At 33.3% G+C, this 18,846-nt stretch overlaps 3 protein-coding genes across 10 annotated transcripts; 1 reads left to right on the forward strand and 2 right to left on the reverse strand.

Moving 5' to 3' along the window:
- Nucleotides 1–3,671: 3,671 nt before the first annotated feature.
- Nucleotides 3,672–9,690, reverse strand: LOC107906184 (two-component response regulator-like APRR3). Of its 8 annotated transcripts, none has more exons than XM_041093521.1 (13): nt 9,352–9,690; nt 8,252–8,591; nt 7,671–7,832; nt 7,408–7,541; nt 6,969–7,136; nt 6,660–6,843; nt 6,182–6,578; nt 6,050–6,077; nt 5,540–5,836; nt 5,158–5,439; nt 4,900–4,973; nt 4,725–4,805; nt 3,672–3,944 (listed from the first exon to the last, which is right to left on the reverse strand). In XM_041093521.1, the coding sequence occupies exons 2-12, from the start codon at nt 8,544–8,546 to the stop codon at nt 4,730–4,732; spliced, it is 2,097 nt and encodes a 698-aa protein (XP_040949455.1). In that variant the 5' UTR covers nt 8,547–8,591; nt 9,352–9,690; the 3' UTR covers nt 3,672–3,944; nt 4,725–4,729. The 8 variants fall into 8 exon arrangements, with proteins under 8 accessions (XP_040949455.1, XP_016688586.2, XP_016688587.2 ...); XM_016833097.2 differs by having other exon boundaries at nt 3,672–3,951; XM_016833098.2 differs by having other exon boundaries at nt 3,672–3,951; nt 4,720–4,805.
- A 927-nt stretch (nt 9,691–10,617) lies between these two features.
- On the reverse strand, nt 10,618–12,915 carry LOC107906186 (mitogen-activated protein kinase homolog NTF6-like). The gene is made up of 6 exons (NM_001326969.1): nt 12,682–12,915; nt 12,117–12,246; nt 11,860–11,997; nt 11,318–11,650; nt 10,944–11,127; nt 10,618–10,847 (listed from the first exon to the last, which is right to left on the reverse strand). Exons 1-6 carry the CDS (start codon nt 12,834–12,836, stop codon nt 10,672–10,674), a joined length of 1,116 nt encoding a protein of 371 aa, NP_001313898.1. The 5' UTR covers nt 12,837–12,915; the 3' UTR covers nt 10,618–10,671.
- A 1,291-nt stretch (nt 12,916–14,206) lies between these two features.
- Nucleotides 14,207–16,538, forward strand: LOC107906187 (uncharacterized). Its single transcript, XM_016833103.2, has 2 exons — nt 14,207–14,538; nt 15,981–16,538. Exon 2 carries the CDS (start codon nt 15,990–15,992, stop codon nt 16,377–16,379), a length of 390 nt encoding a protein of 129 aa, XP_016688592.1. The 5' UTR covers nt 14,207–14,538; nt 15,981–15,989; the 3' UTR covers nt 16,380–16,538.
- The last annotated feature ends 2,308 nt before the right edge of the window (nt 16,539–18,846 follow it).

An 18,846-nucleotide genomic window follows, 5' to 3' on the forward strand; every position in this document is an offset into this window, starting at 1 on the left:
CAATTCTTTTTAAAACACAGTTGAAATTTATATATGATTGCTTCCCTTATGTTTCATATGCCAGTGTTTCATCAACATCAATGGTGGGACATTGAAATGAGCTGGACTAAGAGGCTGGATAGAGATGCTTCGGAACTGAATTATATTTGTCGAAACTATTTTTTTGAAAAAAAAATTTATTGTCACTTTAAAAATAAAAATTGGAGTCGCCACCGATCCTTGATTGAGGTGTGATCGGCCCACCTTAAAAACAATTTTGGCCTGCGAAATTTGAGAAAACGGGTTCGGGAGTCAGTTACGCATGAGGAAGGATTAGCACCCTCGTAACGCCCAAAAATCGGTACCAAATTGATTGTTTAATCAATTATTCAATTATTCAAGTCATGTGAAGAAATTGAGACCCAACAATTTCTCAAAATCCCCGAATTTTAAATATCGCTTTTTAATTATTTTTTTAAAAAGAAAAATTTTTATTTCGAAAAAAACAATATGTCATACCCAATGCGTAACCTATCGAATTCCCGAAAATGATTTTTGTTTATATTTTAAATAACGAATATTCTCGGTTATTTGAAATTAATAAAAAAAATTCGGAACCCAATACGTTAGGGCTCAATTTTCCTTGAAAATCCCTAACTTTGAATATCGTTTTTATTTTGAAAACCGTTGAATCATAAAAATGATTTTATTATTTTGACAAAATTAAAATGTTATTTTTGAGAGTATGAAATGCATATATACATGTATACGAAAAAAATCAAAATAACATAATCAAAAATATATATAAACAAAAGACTTATATAAAAAGATAAAAATAAAAATATAAGCATAATATATTACTAATTATATTTTTAAAAAATGGACACATATGTATATATAAAAGAGATTTGAAAGATATATTGATAAAGGTGTCAAATAATATAGGTATATATTTATACGTATTATAATAAAAAAATATTTGGATTATAAGATATTGAAAATATATAAATGTTATAAAATACGAATATATAAATGCATATATATGTATATAAAGCTAAGAAAATAAAGGAATAATAAAACATAGGATACGTATATAATATATATAAACTATAAAAATAAAATAATATGATAATAAGATATATACGTACTACATATATATTTAAAACATTTATAATATATATATATATTAACATATATATGCGCAAATATATACGTGCAATAATAATAATATAATAATTATACTAATAAACATTATAAACAATATAATAAAAAACTAAGAAACAAATTAAAGATTAAATTTAAAAACCAAACAGAATTTGAGAGCTGAATTTAAAAATAAAATAAGAGAGGGAGTAATTTAAACACGCACAACCAGGGGGAGGACCAAAAATAATTTACCCAAACCACTCAAAGCATTGCGCAACAATGGATTAAAATAAAACAAATTCAGCATTTCCTGGAAAAATTTGAAAACAAACAACAATGATTTTGAAATGATGGGATAAAATGGAAGGATTAAAAACGTAAATATCCCATCAGTGCTAAAACCCTTTTCAATCTCAAATTTAAACGCTATTTTGCAGCAGCAATTGCAGCAAAAACTGTTTCATCTTCTTTCCAACTCTTCACGCCAAAACCCCCACCCCTTTAACTTCAATTTGGACAAAACGAAGCAAACGATGCCGACGGCGCGCCTCTGCTGGTAAGAGTCTCTTTCCTTTCTTTTACCTTTCGGTCTTCAAAACTTTGTTTTTTCTGATTCTCTTTATTTTCGTATTTTCTTTAACTTTTCCATACAATATTTTTGCCAACCCCTCATACAAAAAATCAATTCCCTTTATATAACCCCCAATAGTTTTACAAGTTTTTTCTCTCTCTATCTGGCTGATGTCGTTCGTGGCTTATTACAGGTGTGTGGGCGTTGTGCGGGTGGACGTGGGGCGGTTACTGCAACGTGCATGGTGAGGTTGCTGCGACAGAGGCAGCTTCTAGAGTTTCTATTACCTTAGGCCGATTGGGCCATGTAGTTGGGATTAGCCCAAATTTATTTGGGCTAGATAAAATGGACTATTTATTTTTAGTCAAGCCGAAATTGGCCTATTACAATATTAATATACAATACTTCAATAATAATAATAATAACAAGGTATGCATGAATGTGTGATAGAGCCAACCTCGAGTGAATTAAGCTCAGCCTTCAGAACCAGATCCTGCTGGGTTTTCTTTTTTGGGGTTGCTGAAAGAAACCCTGACGAAGAGAAGAGAGACAGAAAGGAGACGAGAAGATAATGGATGAGAAACTACCTTTTAATGGCAAATGAAAAGGTTCTGGACCTGAATTTCACATTGCTTCTCAGATTATCAGCTCGTAACACAAGATTTGAAAACTAGTTTTCTTTTCTTCTATCAAAATACAGTGATTTTGTTGATATTTACAGTCTGGAAATGGGTTGTCCACATAAAAGAACAATAACAACAAAAGCAGATTTAAAAACAAAGAAGAAGCAAGATTTCTGAATATCACGTAATCTTGACCGTGAGTTTCTTCATCAGGCAATGCTTTTTCATGTTTTCTTGGTGTCTCTCACTCTCACAAGCAGAAGCAGGCAGCCGAAAACAACTTTAGTTATTTGTAAGGGCAATTCATATATCTAAAAAACTTACCATCATAAAGATAAAGTAATAAAGAAATTATCTTTTTGAACTTCATTGCAATTTGTGTAAGATGATGATGAAATGGTAAGAAAGGATAACAGCTGGTTTCTATATAATCTTAGATGGACACGTGGCATTGTTGGATGGTATATGATTTAGTCCTTGTTTTAAAAAATAAACCACCTCTTTATTTAAAATATATATATATATGCCCTACTTCAATCATTAAAATAATTATTAATAATTTCTGAATAGATTAACTAAACTATTCAATTAAATTTTTTTTAACTTAAACTGTAACATACTAAACGGACTCGATTATAATTAAGGTTTGAATCACAATTATATAAAAAATATATTAAAAATTCTAATATATTTAGATTTTTAACTAAAAAATTTAACCTGCATTGTCACTAAAAGAGAGGATACCCTTGAAGCGGTTGAAAATACAACAACAATACCATCAATCAATCAATAAAGCACGTGTTGAAATGGCATGACAAAAGTAACATCAAATTTCATTTTTAATGCCATGAGAACTCGTTCCGCACTGATGCATTTAGCTTCAACCGAAAATGTACACATGCTAAATAGTTTGTCTTTCTAGAATTCTAATCTGTACTTTACAGTACAACTAAGATTAAGGTCAAAGGTCGAAAAGAAAATTAAGGTATCTGATAGATTTATACATAATTTAATTATATTTTATATTGATTTTAAATCATTATTTGGGATGAATAATTCTCTGTGCTTATTTTTTTTATTTAATTTAATCTTTAAATTTAGTAAATTGTCGTATCAAAATCTGAAATAGATATTTATTCTTACATTGAAAATTAATTTTTTTCTTTAAGTTAATTTTTAAATTTAATTATTGTTTTTATATTAAGACTTAAATTTAATAATTATTTTTATTTTGAGACTTGAATTTTAAAATCTTTAGAAAATATCAAATGTTTACTTAAGAAAAATTAAATCTAATATAAAAATAATTTTCAAGTTCAAAAATTAATTTGAAAGAATTTATGGCCAAAAAGTGATAACCATTTCGTATTTAATTTATTGTAAATTATCGGATACAATAAAAAGAGGATAACATGCGGTAGGGCCCAAAGACATGTGCAGAAACACATTGGTAATCTAGGTGAACGGAGTGGAGACAGAGTGGGCGGTGGTCACCTTTCAAGCACCCCCATCCCATCCATTGTTGCACTCTTATTGAATTGATAACCTCAAATCTTCAATAAATATCAAGATCCCTTATATCAAATCTTTGCCTCCTGCCCTACTTTCTCTCATTTTGTTTGACCCTTTTCCCTTAAAATCAAAGTTAAAAGAATCAGTTCACTAAAAATATATAATCTATTAATTCACGAATTGAACATTTTTTAATTTTTTAATAATTAATTTGAATAAAAAATTAATGATCTGATTAATTCAATCACTAGTACAATTCTAAAAACATTTATTAGATTTATGCCATCAAATATATTTATTAAGGTATTGAGTTCAAATCTTCATTATTTGTATATATTTTTTTAATTTTATGTAAAAAATAAAAAATATCCTCAAATTTATATCTATTACCTTATAAAGGTATTGAACTTTTTGATAATTTCACAATAGTACATATTTGGATGAAAAGACGGTTCACGTCCTATAATTATTATCTAAAAAGAACTCTCCCATAATTGGTTGGGACTATTTATATTTGTATTATTTTTCTCTTAAAAATTACCCAATCCAGAAACACTAAAAACAGAGGGAAGATGCATCATGCTCCTCATGTAATTAAACGCTCTTTCATGGCTTATGTCCCTCACAATCACTACTTTTAACTATTTAAACGTGGAGAAGCATGTTTGGATTTCCTTTCAGTTCAATTATTTTGAGTTCAGGCCAGATTCAAATCCGGGCTAAGTCGGATATAAGTTCTAAAACCTATTGTTTGTTTTTCATGCGATATAGAAACTATGTCAACGTATTAATTCCCAAGACATACGGCCACTGCTCATCTTATGTACGCAATATTTTATAGGCATGGGAAGGGGAAAAGGGAAAAGTTAGTAATACTAATCAGCAAACCTTGCCTGTGTTATCTTAAACTATCAGAATATCTGTCTTCAGATGTGAAATCGTAACTCGAACTATCTTTTCCTCCCCAATCAGAACTGAAAAACAAATAGAGAGGATTAGAGACCAGTTTAGAGTAGTAACCATGCAACGACCAATAAATCATATGCATTAGACTTGGGAATATCATACACGGTTCGCCGCACAAATTGCCCCTTCACACGAGGTCGTTGTTCTGCCAACTTCTTCCTGCTCTGATACCGTACCTGACAAACAAGAACCATAGAAGAAGGCCAACTTCAAGATAAACTCTAAAGCAGAAGAGGTAAGTGCCAACTTCAAGTTGTTTTATTAAAAGACGATTTGTGCAGGCCATCAGGATATGGTTACTATGCAATCCCCATTGTTCAAACAAAAAACAAAAAAAAATGAAATGAACAAGTGAATTACCTTCTTTTCAAAACATCTTTCTTTCCTTTTCTGGCGAAATTTGGTCAAGGCAGCCGCTCTCTGTGCAACCCGGTCTTCATCTGCGCCACTACCACCACGTCTCCCACTCGCTGTCCCATTGCCATCTTCCGTGACTGCATGTTCAGCACGTAAACCTGTTTCACTCCCATTATGTCCATTGCTACCATACTTGCTCCCTGAGGCACTCCCATTTACACTACTGGATGATCTACATTGTTTATCAGTTATTGCCATGATCTTCAGCGAGGTATCATGACCAACCTGCAAGTGATAATGTTCATTCTCAGTAGGTGCTGTGAATGAAATACCCAGTTTGCACTTCTTAATTGTGAATGAGAAGTTTAAACTCAGTATCATTTACCGTTTCAGGTGACACTTCCTGAGATGAACAAATACAACATCCATGCATTGGTTGGAAGGAAGAAGAGTGAAGGCATTTAAATGTTGAAATGGACCCAGACTTGTCAACCAAAGCTTTTGGCTTTGGGCCGACAAATTTAGCAGTAGTAGTCATATCATTTTTGTTGTTGCTTCCTACTGATGACTGATTCAAAAGAATACCATTGGAATGAGATGGAAAAGTGCACATTATTTCAGTCTTCTTTGTGACAGAACTGTGATCAAGTGGAGAACAGCTTCCTACATTCCCTGTGAGAGCCTGGAATAATGGCCACAAAAATTAGACCTACTCAAGAAGTCTTGTCCCTATGGACCTACTCTTTCTATGTTTACTGATCTCGTATCATTGGCAGCAGAATAGTGAAGTGGTGTGCAAGCCATTGATCAAGTAGAAAAGGGGAAATGTTGTGAATTTGAGTGATTAAAACAGAGGCATCCCTTATACTAGTTGCCTCAGTGCTATGGACCATACCTGCTTAGCCGAAGATGCAATACTGTATCTGCGTATCGAGTAAAGGCAGCAAGTAAAAAAGAATGATTTCAAGTTTGACTCTAACAGTAAAAACGAGAAATTCAGTTTAAATTCTGCAAGTAACATTCTAACTTTGAGAAAGCTGATGAATCAGAATGTCTCAAAACATTATGCCCATCATTTGCAGCATTTCTACCATCTGATGCTCCTTGCCACCTCTTAAGAGTCAGTTCAAAGGATAGCTTTTCTTCAGATCCATGGCAAGCTCCATCTTTAAGTTGTGGGACATCAGAAGGGCCGCCTGGAGCATCAGAAGCTCTACATTCAGCTTGTTGTAATGTGGTAATTATATCAGGGGTTCGATCATTGCCAGTAATGTTCTCATCCTGGTGCTCAAACCATCCCCTGTCAAATGGCTTAGAGGCTGCTTCTGCCAGGTGAGTAGGTGAATTTTCGCATTGATTTCCACATTGCCATTCATGATTGCTTTCAACTCTTACTTCTAAGTCCTTTCCCTCAGTGGCATCAACTGGAAAATCAATTACTTACGGTAAGAAAAAGAAATTGTAAAAGAAAGATCTAAATGATCAAAACACATCATAACGCATACGAAGTTGTTCATGTTGTTCTTGGCATTCTTTTCTCCGAGTAACACATGTCCATGGGCTCCCACATTTTTCATGCTTCACATGAACCACCTGGGCACAAGTGCTATTGGGAGCATCAGGAAATCGATTTAAGGAAGACATCAGCTGAGAACTCTCACCTTCAGCTGCCCTTTTTGTCCATGAACTCTAGAAAGAACACAAACATCCTCAATCTTAGATGCTAAACAATGAAAAGATTGATAATTGCAGTAACAACCCCTCACAACCCCCTCCCTCATCTATTCGTAATTAGTTAAGTTACTTAAAATGACCTGGGTGCCACTCCCATTTTCGCTTCCATTACAACCCACCAGAACATCACTGTCATCATCATGCTCATCAGTGTTGGCAGCATAATTCTCAGGCTCATCATTAACTTTCGACTTGATTGACTTTTTTGACAGTGTTCCGCTTTCACTGACACTGCCACTGCCACTAGACTAAGAGAGAATGAGAAATTAATTCAAATAGAAGAGATGCTTTAAAACACATTGCTTTCAATGAACTGAATAACAACAATAAAATCGGAGATAAGATGTACAATTCCACTACAGAAAAACTGCAATTGATACAACATCGGCTTAAAGAAGTTGAGTCAATTCCTTTTGAGAGTTCAACTTTACTATAAAATTTTGTGTGGCATTACTTTCTGAACTCCAATCTCAATCATAAGACAACATCACATTTGAAGCAGAGATTAGAGGAACTCACACCGTGGCATCTCCTCCAAACATGCTGCCAAAGATTTTTAAGTTCATTCTTCCGAATAGGTTTTACTAGAAAATCAACTGCACCCTCTGACAAACACTTAAACACTAGATTGATGCAATCATGAGATGACATCACTGCAAAATATAGAATGTCACCAGTGATGATAATTAAATATACCATGTATGTAAATCAGAAATTATCATTAAAATTAGACCTTACGTCTCAGTTAAAGCAATTTTGAAATGCCAGTATATGAAACTTACTTATCACAGGGATATTCTTCAACATTTTGTGGTTCATAATCATGCATAAAAGATCACTTCCTGATAAAACAGGCATGTCCTCCTCTGTCAGGACAATGTCAATGTGGTTAGTTGGATCTTCGAGAAGTTTCCATGCTTGAAGACCATTTGCAACAGCCACAACTACCGGTAAAACACGTACATAAGCTAGTCTTTCAACTTCATATAGCTTATAATAACATAAATGTCAAAACAAGTACTTAGTCAACGGCACATCAAAATCTTCTACAAGTTTTCCATGCTTGAATACCAGAAAATCATTCATTTAAATTTTTAATTAAAACTAGTTACAGTGGCTCACTCATTGACCACATTTAAGGCCACCCAATTTGGCCATCCAAATTATGTAAATATTTCCTAAAATTTACTTCTTCAAACAAACAATAGATTATATTCATTCAGAAAGAAAGTAGAAAGAAAATTTTTGTTTCGACATGAGATCCATTCTACTATCTAAAACCTCAGGGAAACAATAGCAACATCTTTTAAGAGTTTAAGTTCTCAAAATTCAACATACCAATTAAATAAACACCAATACTCACCTTCATAACTACAATTTTGTAGTAATGCACTAACAAGATGGCGTGTCAGGTCTTCATTTTCCACAAGGAGAACTTTGATGGTCCTAAACGGGAGAAACCTCTCCCAACGTATCATGGAACCTCGAGGTTGTTGCTGAGGAATTTCTGACACGTCATGCACCTCAATTGCTTCCAAGGACCCATTATTTACATTTAAAGTTCTCTCAACAATCCTTGATCCATTTTCCCCAATTGAGCCTGAACCTTGCCCATCTCTCTCTACTCCATGCCTTGCTTCTTTCTGCTCGTGACACATACCGTTGTCCACCTTTCCTTTATCGACAAAACCGTATCATTCACACTGTGAATTTCACAGACAGAGCTCCCATCAACTAATTCAAAAGCATCAACCATAAGGAATGCAAACAATTGAATAGATAAGATGCTCTCGTTTGGTCATAACTCATAACAGTAAATTAAATAAATGAACCATCTACAGTCTGCTACATCCACTACAATATGCTAAGAACCAACAAAGTAATAGAATCTTTATACATCCAAAGCAGAATTTACATTAACAAAATGGCAGTCCAAGTTCTGAAATATTATATTCAAATTGCTAACCATCTCGGAAGATGAAATCAACTTAAGATATCTCTACTTTAAAATTTCAAACGTGCTTGCTACCTGCAGCAAAATCCACTGTCTAATAGCTTTTCAACAAGCAACAAACTATCCATTCCATCCCCGAATAAATCAAATGCTTTCACAAGCAAATTTCAGATCTAATCGAAAAAAGAATAACCTTCTTAAAGTCACACTTCAAATAACCAAGTCAAAGGGAAACATTTTTAAAGAGAAAAAAATGTAGTGGAAATGAATATGTTTTTTTATTAGGAAAAAAAGAGAGGAAATCGTAAGCAACAAAGAAGTGAAGCTTCAAGCTTTCTCACATGTTTCATTCACCTTTTCCTCAGCAGCCAAACATAGCATTGAATTATTAGATTTACTCAAGCGGAAAAACCCCATTCAATTTTCTTTAGAAAAATAAAATAAAACTTCAGAAGAGAATTGGACACAAATGGATAAACCAAAAAAGAGATGGACATGAAAGTTGATACCTTTACAGCTTATCCATGGATAAGTAAGCCGCCATGAGAAACACTCGAACAAGAATTCCAGATTACTTGGTTAGTGGGGTTTTCATAAAAATTATATAACGAGTGAAGAAAAATGCTTGACTGACATTGAGAAATATTTGAAGGGGGAAGAAAAGATATTATTAGAGAGGGAGGTGCTGACGTGTAAGAAATGGCGGTGTGGAGCTGCTGATCACGTGGCAAGTGGCGAAATTACGCATGTCAAAATATGAGCCATGGATGGAATGATGAGTTGGATAAAATCAAAAGCTGAGAGCATAGCGGGGAAGAGCCGAATCTTAGGTCGATACTCGCAGATCTAGAGAAGGAACACGTAAGGCCCGTTTAGTGGTTTTTGTTTTGCGTGTCTATGGGAGTGGATGAGACGCCCTAGGTGGCAACGATGTCGTTTTGAAGTTTTTCTTAACGTAGGATATGAGAAATTAATAATTTTAATTATATTTAAATAAACTAAAGAATATTTTTTTAATAAGTCCTCAAATACTTTTTCCTTTATTCATTGATGAAATATGAAATAGCTTGACGTGATTCATTGATGGTATAAGATGCAGCATCAAATATTATCCCGGAAAAAAATACAAAATTAAACACAATTTTTCCATAATCTTCTCTTTCTTCCATTTTTTTTATTTCTCCCATCCAAGAGATAATAATTTACAAAAATAAAATAGTAGTAAATAAGTTCAAAAAATTTAAGATACATATTATATAAATACATAATATATCCTTAAGGTATTCTTCATCATCTTCGCTATCACTCTTTGATCGTTATTTCTACAGGATAAAGTATAAACAAAATGTATATAAACAATATACAAATAGATCAAATACCATACAAAGAAAAAGGCTAAAACACTACTGCCTTTGACCCAAACCCGAAATAAATAAAACTAGAAGTTACTTGAACTCGAAAATTACTCAAACTTTAAAACTTCAAATGATTCTACCCAAAATAACCCGACCTGTCTAATTGACTGGTCTAATCGCAATACAGATCACCCTCTTTTCATGGTTGGTAGGATTCCAAATACTGTATATAATGACCCCAACACTATCCCAATGAACCTAGAAACAGAAAGTCAAAAACATTTCCCACCATCTTAAATCTCAACACCTCCAGGGAGAACCTATCTCCCTATATATATTTTGTATTTTTGGGTTAGTACCCGAACAGTCTTGCGTTTATGCAAAAGCCAAGCTTCTTCATGAAACTCAACCTTTGAACCAGGACTTCAATGGAGCAAAACAATATGAAAGAAGTCGTTTACTTTCTTACTGACTTCATTCCGGCATCTTATCTTGATTGAAGTTCAAAGACTCCCTCCATATTAGCTCTTTTATGTCTTCTTCGTTCAAGGCCATCTGCTCAAAATCGAAGACGAAAGGAGATGGACAAGTCGGCTCTTCATTGATTTCATGAAGACTTGATAAATATGGGTGATTCAGCGCTTCCTCAACTTTACATGCATCATACAAAACAGATGTTTCTTATAAGAAAATGAACAAAGAAACCGACAAGAAAAAAACATTGTAAATTCCCTTGCCAAATTTACCAGTGATACGCTTGCTTGGATCAAAAACCAGCATTTTTTCTGCAAGGTCAATTGCCAAGGGAGATACGTCTGGGAACTTTCCAGCAAAAGGTTGCTTAGGGAAATGAGGAAGCTGCTTAACATACTTTCGAGCATTGTCACTCCTAAGGAATCCGAGATCCGAATCTTCTGGTGACCCTAGTAGCTGTTTTATGAAATAATCAGAAAAGTGAGATATTTATCTAAACATGTCTTATCATCCACTAAAAATTTACAACCTGCTTCATTCTTTCATTGTAACAATACCTAAAAATGGTGATTTTATAATATTCAGTGCTCTTCTATGAAACTGAAGAATTGGGTTTAGGTTTGAGTGAAAACCGAAGGATGAATACCTGAGTAATAAGCCCCAACTGCTGAACATAGTCTTTACCAGAGAAAAGTGGCTCCCTTCTAATTATCTCCATTAGAATACAACCAACCGACCAGATATCGATAGCAGCAGTATACTCTGAACAATTGAGAAGCAATTCAGGGGCTCGATACCATCTGGTTACAACATACTCAGTCATGAAGTCTGTCTCTGAGGTGGTTCTTGCAAGACCAAAGTCACAAATTTTGAGATCACAGTTTGCATTGAGAAGCAGGTTGCTAGGTTTTAGGTCGCGATGCAGAACATTTGCCGAGTGTATGTACTTAAGACCCCGCATCAGTTGATATAAGAAATACTGCAAAACAATATAGTTATAGCCCAAGTTCAGATAATACACAATCATATTAAACTACCATTGGTGATTCATGATATCGATATATGTTTATTGCAATCTACTATGGCATAGTACACGGGCCAAGATAATCTACTGATGACACCAGTAACATCACAAACTAGGACCTTGCTAAAGGGGGAAAAAACTAATAAGAATGGTACATAACCCACCTGACAGTGATCATCGGTGAGAGCCTGGCTAGACCGTATTATCTGATGCAGATCAGTGTCCATTAGCTCATATGCAATGTAAACATCATTGAACTTTTCCTTCTCTGGCGGGATTATTATGTCCTTGATTTTGATAATCTGCAAAAAATGTTAATGCAACACTTCATATCCCCTTCATAGTATAACATGAAAAGAATAAGCAAACCCAAGAAAATGTATTAACAATGAGCAAACGAGTTAAGAATCTACTAGATTACATTATCATGATCCATGTGACAAAGGAGCTTGATCTCACGGAGTGTTCTTTTAGCATCAATCCTGTTGTCGAATGCATTCGCAATCTTTTTTATTGCAACTTCTTCCTTTGTCTCGGAATTTGTGGCACAGCTGCAATTGTTACAGGATCCAATTTCATTGTGACTCAAAATATTATTTTGAAACTTTAATCTCGTGGTCTCTCTTTTAAAATTAAGGCTATCTGATCGAAGTACCAAACCCGTAAAAAATCAAAACCAAAATTATTACTGAAAAGTATAGTAAAAATAGTAACTTCTTCAAACATCAAATTGGAACGAACACATAGCTCATTTCTGAAATTTCTGTAAAAGGGCACTAAAGATTTCCATTTTCTACACTTATAATTAGCTCTTCTGCTTAATCACTAAAATCCCAAACAATGAAGAAAAGAATCCAAAAATTCAACATTTCAATGAATCTGCAGCTTAAACTCTCATCCAACGAAAACCCAAAACGGAAAAAGAAAATAATAATAAAAAAGAAAATTTTTGCATCAAAGGTAGAAGAAGGGAAAGAGAATCATACCAAACGATGCCGTAAGCGCCACGACCAACAGGCTGAATAGGAGGAACATACTTGGAAGAGACTTCGAAGATGTTACCTAAGATGTTGTAACGTACATATCTGCCATCGTAGGTTGGGGTTCCTCTGAGATCAATCGCCGTTCCTTCATTCTCCATCTTCTTTTATCACTTCCCTTGAAAAGAAAACAGTGGTGCAAAAAGAAAGGAAAAGAAAGGCGTGTTTTTATGGAAGAAGGAAAGAGACAGCAACAGAGCGGCCAATTGAGGTTTGCTTTTGTTTGTGGATTTTGAAATTTGAATGTGGAACCAAAAGTGAAAGGACTGTTGACCATACAAAGAATGAAAAAGTCACTGGGAAAGTTTTACGAAAAGTGACTTCCCTAGATAACTTGATGAGTGGTAGGATTTTGTTTGTTTACCAGGAAAATAGTGTTATGGCCGAGCGGTTCTGGGCTAACCAAAATTTTAGACCCGTTTATTAGGCTTGGGCTCAACCCGGATAAAAATGTAAAAATTTGAATCTGACATGGTCCACTCATATTAATTTTATTTATATATGTTTTTTAAATATAACATATCAAAAATACTAAAAATATTAAAATAAATATTTTTTAATAAATTTAAAATAAAATTTAAAACAAATGTATACTTAAATAACACTAAGATAAGTGCAACTTAACAAACAAATGTTTCTAAAATAGTAATAAAATTAACAATAAAATAAGCGTTATATAATATCCAAACAATAACAACATAATAATAGCAACATAATAGTAAAATTGTAGTAAAATAGTAAAAAAAGAAATAAGAAAATAGCAACAAAACAGTAAAAAAATACTTTTTTTTTACATATTCGGGGCGGACCTAGGCCAAAAAAGCCTTAACTGATACTCGACCTGTTTTCTAAACAGACCTTATTTTTTTACCTAAACCCATTTTTCAAGCCTATATTTTTACCCAAACCGTCCCACTTTTCGAGCGGGCATGGACAGGTCTACCCCTTATACACTTGTTTTTTTATCCCACACTCAATATGCAATTCTTAATTTTAAACACTTTCGGTCACACTCTTCTAATTCAAATTTCGACCTTATTTGTCATTTGTTATCAAAATATGCTCTACACTTTAATTTCGTTATATTTTTTAAATTTTTAAATTTTAGTCTTTAGCAAGTGATAAGATTAAATTCATTAAGTTTCGATATTTTTAAAATTTGATGTGACAAACATTTTATCATACATATAATGTCATGTCAACTTGTTATTTTACATATCACTCACTAAAAAATCAGTTAATAGACTAACTATTATTTACGTACTAAAATTTTAAAACTTGAAAAGTATAAAGACTTAAAATTACCCAATTGAAGAATACGCTACTAGTTGGAGCAGGACTAAAATTTTAAATTTTGAAAAATATAGGGATTAAAATTGATCAAATTAAAGGTTAGGGACTAAATCCACAATTTTCAAAAAGTAGAGGGACTAATAGTAACATTTAACCTACGTTGAGCCCACTTGATCATGAAGTGGGCTGCTAAATAAGCGCAAATGTGGGCTAAGGCGGATCCCAGCAAGCTGCAGAGCCCCATCTCAAAAATACGTGGATCCATCTTCGTGATTCCACATTCCCGCTCCCAGCCCCTAATTCCACTTCCAAATCCCTAATCACTCATTCACAGACACGACACCTCCCCCACCAATCTAGGTTTTATTTTTCTTTCTTCGATTCTTCATTTGTTTTTTTTACTTAAAAAGAAGATTTGTTTCGGTTTCTTCTCAACATTCATACGAAGACGGAGAAGACGAAGAAGAAAAAGAACATTCCCATTCTGTTTTTTGGTCAAACTTCAATCAGGTTCTTTTTCTTTTTTCTTTTTTTGCGTGTTTCAACTCTGGGTTTTTCTTGTGTTTGTGATTTTTTTTGTTTATATTTTGTTATTGACCCTGAAATCTAGTCAAGACTTTTTTTCATATGATTTGCGCATCGCATTCTCGTTTTTCTGGTAATTAATTAATTGATTATTGTTAAAAGATAATTCCTTTTTGGTATATTCTTGTGCGTGGGATTCAAAAACTGATGGGATTCAGATCTATATTCCTAGTAATTTGGTGTATGTTATGCATACATTTGTGCTTTCATTAATGGATGAACAGTAAGGTTCATCTATGTTTGGGATTCAGGGACTAGATAGTTTTTTGTGTGTGTGTAAAATGATCAAATTTGGAGAAGAAACTAGATTTTAGGTGATTTAATTGAGTTATATACAAGATGGATATGGGGTATGAGTGTCGGTGGTATATAACTTCATGTTATAGATCTGTTTGTGAATATATCTTCATGTTTTCGATCTGAAAAATATTTGTTGAATTTGCTTGTTATGTTATTTACCAAGCTTACTTCCGCGGAGGATGTAAGTTCTTGGAATACCCACATTGCTGCGAGAATGAAATCTAGGCCTTAATTCTTTGAGATTGCTCCTATAATTACTTTGTCTTACAGTGACAAGTTTATGGCATTTGTTGGATTAATAGGGAAGGACCGCTTATGGAAGTTGTTTGCGATTTAAATAGAAACTGCAACACCAACTTTACTGGATCATTATTTTACGGTTTCAGCTTTGCTGCCGTTAATATTCATAGAAATCATTCAGACAATATCTGCAATAAACCCGAAATGAACATCTATCTAAATAGAGAGAAAGGACAGATAAATAATAATAATACGGGCTGGGTCTGAGCTTAGCAAATATAATTTGTGCTGGACTTGGACAAAAATCTAAGCCTGTTTTTTTGGGATGGGCGGGGTCTGGGTCTACTAATTGGGCTTAAGATTTTGGTTGGGCTTGTCCCATGGACACCTCTAGTACCATGGAGGCCCTTGTAGGAGGCCGATCTGATTACATTTTGCCTCCTCCACTCAAAAAATGGGCTAACTAGTCCTACAATAGATCAAAGAGTAAGTTGGTTTTGTTAAAAATTTTATCCATTTTTATTTTTAAACATTGATCCTGGGTGTTACAATGAGGTACAAATGGCACACCACACAGTTATTCTATCAAGAACATTAGTTTTTAACTGTAGAAACGGATAAAATTTTACCAGAAATGACCAATTTGCTTTTTAATTTAACATGCAGGGGACTAATTTGTCCGTTTTTAAAGTAAACGGGGAAAATGCTATTTAACTCCTAGTACAAGAGCCTCCATGATACTTTTACTACTTTTTTGCCTCTGGACATTAGTCAATGTTGGCTAAGTCTAAACACATTTCAATTTAATCAAATTTCTTTGCTCATAGGACTCAAGAATGGCTGGGAAAGCAGCACAATCTGTGGTGAAGGCAGTGGGAGAATACCAATATCCATGGCGTGAAAAGTTGGCCAAGTACAAAGTAGAGTTATCAAAGGGAGTATGGGGCTATTGGGAACTTGGAGCCTGGAAGCCTCTAGGCATCAGTGCCAGGCATCGAGCCAGACTCCGAAAAGAAATGCTTCTAGCGGGCCAAGATTGGCCATACGATCCAGAGAAGAAAGAGATGAGAAGCAAGATGAAAGGTCACAAGTGCGACAGAATAGCCGCGGAGAGAAGGGAGAATACTGCTAATTTGATGCAGAAAATGCCTGAGATGTTGCTTGCTTATAAGAAACGCAGATGGGAGAAGAAAATGAAGGAAGAAGAGAAAGCTAAAGATAAATAAATCTGCATTTTTTTCCTTATTTGGGTGGTTGAGAACAAAAGAAAAATGTTGAATCTTGTACTAATGAATTCAATGTTGGGTTTTTTGTTTGGATTATTATGTATTGACTGAATAATGTTGATACATATGTTACCAATGAGATGGAGCTATGGGTTCTCAGGGTGGATCTCAGATAATGAATTAGGGTTTGATATTCAAGCACACCATTGTTTCTTTTGCAGGGTTAGTGTTTTGTATAGTTCACTAGTTCAAAGAATAATATAGGATATTAGGATAACATCATTTTGGAAATGGTTAGCTGGTTTTAGCTTTTCTTTCTTTCTAGAGTTAGTGTATAGTTCTGACCATTTATATTTATTTGTCACCTAAGTTTTTTTTTTAAACTTATGAGCCCAAAAGGATTCCAGTTTTCTTCATCTTCCGCTTATAGCTCTTTTCGTTTCAGTTTCAATCCAGAAAAACCCTAATCCCTGAATTTGAATCCAATAAAGGGAGGTGTAAGGATTCAATTTTACGAGCTCTCAAGAAAGGTAACTTCATTTAACTTGTAATTCTTTTTCATATCGCGTCTCTCTTCATTTTACTTCAAACCCCATAAGAAAAAAATATTACTTTCCCTTTTTTTCTTTGTTGGGGTTGATTGGATTTTCTGTTTAATGGAGGTTTCTTTGATTTGGTTCTCCAATGTTGATATTTAACATTTTTTATTTGGTTTGATTCTTGTAAATTGTTTGAAGAATCCTTGGATCTTGTTTCCATAGTAAAATTTTCTTAAAGATATTGAATGAGGAACTGTTGCTAAGATATGCCCAGTTCCGTGCTATCAATTAGGGCCGTGAATGAACGAAACTTAAAACAAAATGGCTTTCGTTTAGCTATTTTATTCGAATATTGTGAAATTTTTTAATCAAGACAACCCTCTCTTCTTCTTCTTTTTTTCATTATTTCTAAATTATGCTCTCTCTCTCTTTTTGTGTGTGTGTAAAAGTAGTATAGAACCAAATAGGTCATTAATATTTAACTTATATTTGTGTAGTGTTAAAAGAAGTGATACTCAGATTGAGATCAAATACAGTGACACTCATTGTCATCCCAAACTTCACTGTACGAACGAATAAAAACTAAAATACAAGCACATTTTGGATACAACAAAACTATCGAGGCTTATATTTATGAAAAATGAAATCATTCCAAGGTTTTTTTTTTTTTTGGATTTTAATAATTTTGTTAACAACTACCTATAGAATATTTTGAAATTTCACTCAATACATTCAATTTAACCATCATTATATTTAATATAAAATCATTACTACTCTAAACCTTTGCTAATTTAAAATATTTGAGTTTGTGCTATAAATTAAATCCACGTTAATTCAATTAAAATATTATTTTATTTAAAAACAATAATTATTATTACAAATATATCTCTTTTTTATTTTTTTAAGACTTGATTTTAGGATGTTAAAATTACCAATTAATTTATTTAAACATTTCATTCCAATTTTTTACATAAAAAATTCTAACTTAATTTTTATATAATTTTGTTTACTTAAATCGTATTGTAGTGATATAATTAGAGTTGTCCATGGACTGAACCCTAACAAAATTTTAGGCCCAGTTGGTAAGCTCGAGCTTGAAAAATCGGCCTAAATTTTTGCCCAATCCTATCTAGATTATAGATGCTAAACTCAAGCCCGACCTGTGTTACAACCTATAGTATCAATACAATAGAGAATGTATCGATACTTGCTATGAGGTATCGATACATTAGGGAGGGTATTGATACTTAGGCAATGTTTCTTTAAATTTCAAAAATATTAAACCTTAAAATAGTATTGGTACTTTTGTGAAAGGTATCAATACTTTCAACCTAAGGTCGGGTTGAAAGTTTTTTACCCGAAGTCCAACTTGTTTAGAAAATGGGTTTCATTTTCTGTTCAAACTCATCTTTTGAACTTACATTTTTATCTAAATTCTCTTATATTTTGAGTAAATCCCGAGAACGAAGTTTGGATATAAATTATAGTAGAGTGATAATAAGTAATTCATTGAATAATGTGAGAGGAAAGCGTGGAATCCAATTGTTAATTAGCGGGCTTAATAAAGACCTGGTGGGTTCTTTGTGGGCCTGGGTCTTTAACTTTAATATTTTTTCCCCGATATTGAAATAATTTTCTATATTATCTAGTTAATGAAATTTCATTTAAAAATTTTTTTTTCTAAAAGTAAGCATTTCGAGAAGATACATACACTTTCTTTTCTTTTCTTTTTTCCCATTCGTGAGAATAATTTTAAGTGATTCTTATTCAATTCGAGTGAATTTTTTTCCCTTCTTTGTCCTTCTTAACATGTCCAACGAGATTTCTAGATGCATTTCAAATATTATTATTTTAAATAAATTTTCAATAATTTCAAACGAAACGAATGATCCTTACGATGGTCTGACCCCAAAATTTTAATAAATTTA

Source organism: Gossypium hirsutum, chromosome D05 (genome assembly GCF_007990345.1).
Source record: "Gossypium hirsutum isolate 1008001.06 chromosome D05, Gossypium_hirsutum_v2.1, whole genome shotgun sequence".
Taxonomy (NCBI): Eukaryota; Viridiplantae; Streptophyta; class Magnoliopsida; order Malvales; family Malvaceae; genus Gossypium; species Gossypium hirsutum.

Bases quoted from the DNA above. Each gene is read 5' to 3' on its own strand.
- LOC107906187 (XM_016833103.2), top strand. From the start codon at position 15,990: ATGGCTGGGAAAGCAGCACAATCTGTGGTGAAGGCAGTGGGAGAATAC.
- LOC107906186 (NM_001326969.1), bottom strand. From the start codon at position 12,836: ATGGAGAATGAAGGAACGGCGATTGATCTCAGAGGAACCCCAACCTAC. The intron at 11,998-12,116 runs GTAATCTAGTAG...CATTTTTTGCAG, and splicing joins GTCACATGGATCATGATAAT to ATTATCAAAATCAAGGACAT. The intron at 10,848-10,943 runs GTAAATTTGGCA...ATGCATGTAAAG, and splicing joins TCCAAGCAAGCGTATCACTG to TTGAGGAAGCGCTGAATCAC.
- LOC107906184 (XM_041093521.1), bottom strand. From the start codon at position 8,546: ATGTGTCACGAGCAGAAAGAAGCAAGGCATGGAGTAGAGAGAGATGGG. The intron at 6,579-6,659 runs GTATGCGTTATG...TTGATTTTCCAG, and splicing joins AGAACAACATGAACAACTTC to TTGATGCCACTGAGGGAAAG. The intron at 5,440-5,539 runs GTAAATGATACT...TATCACTTGCAG, and splicing joins AGGAAGTGTCACCTGAAACG to GTTGGTCATGATACCTCGCT.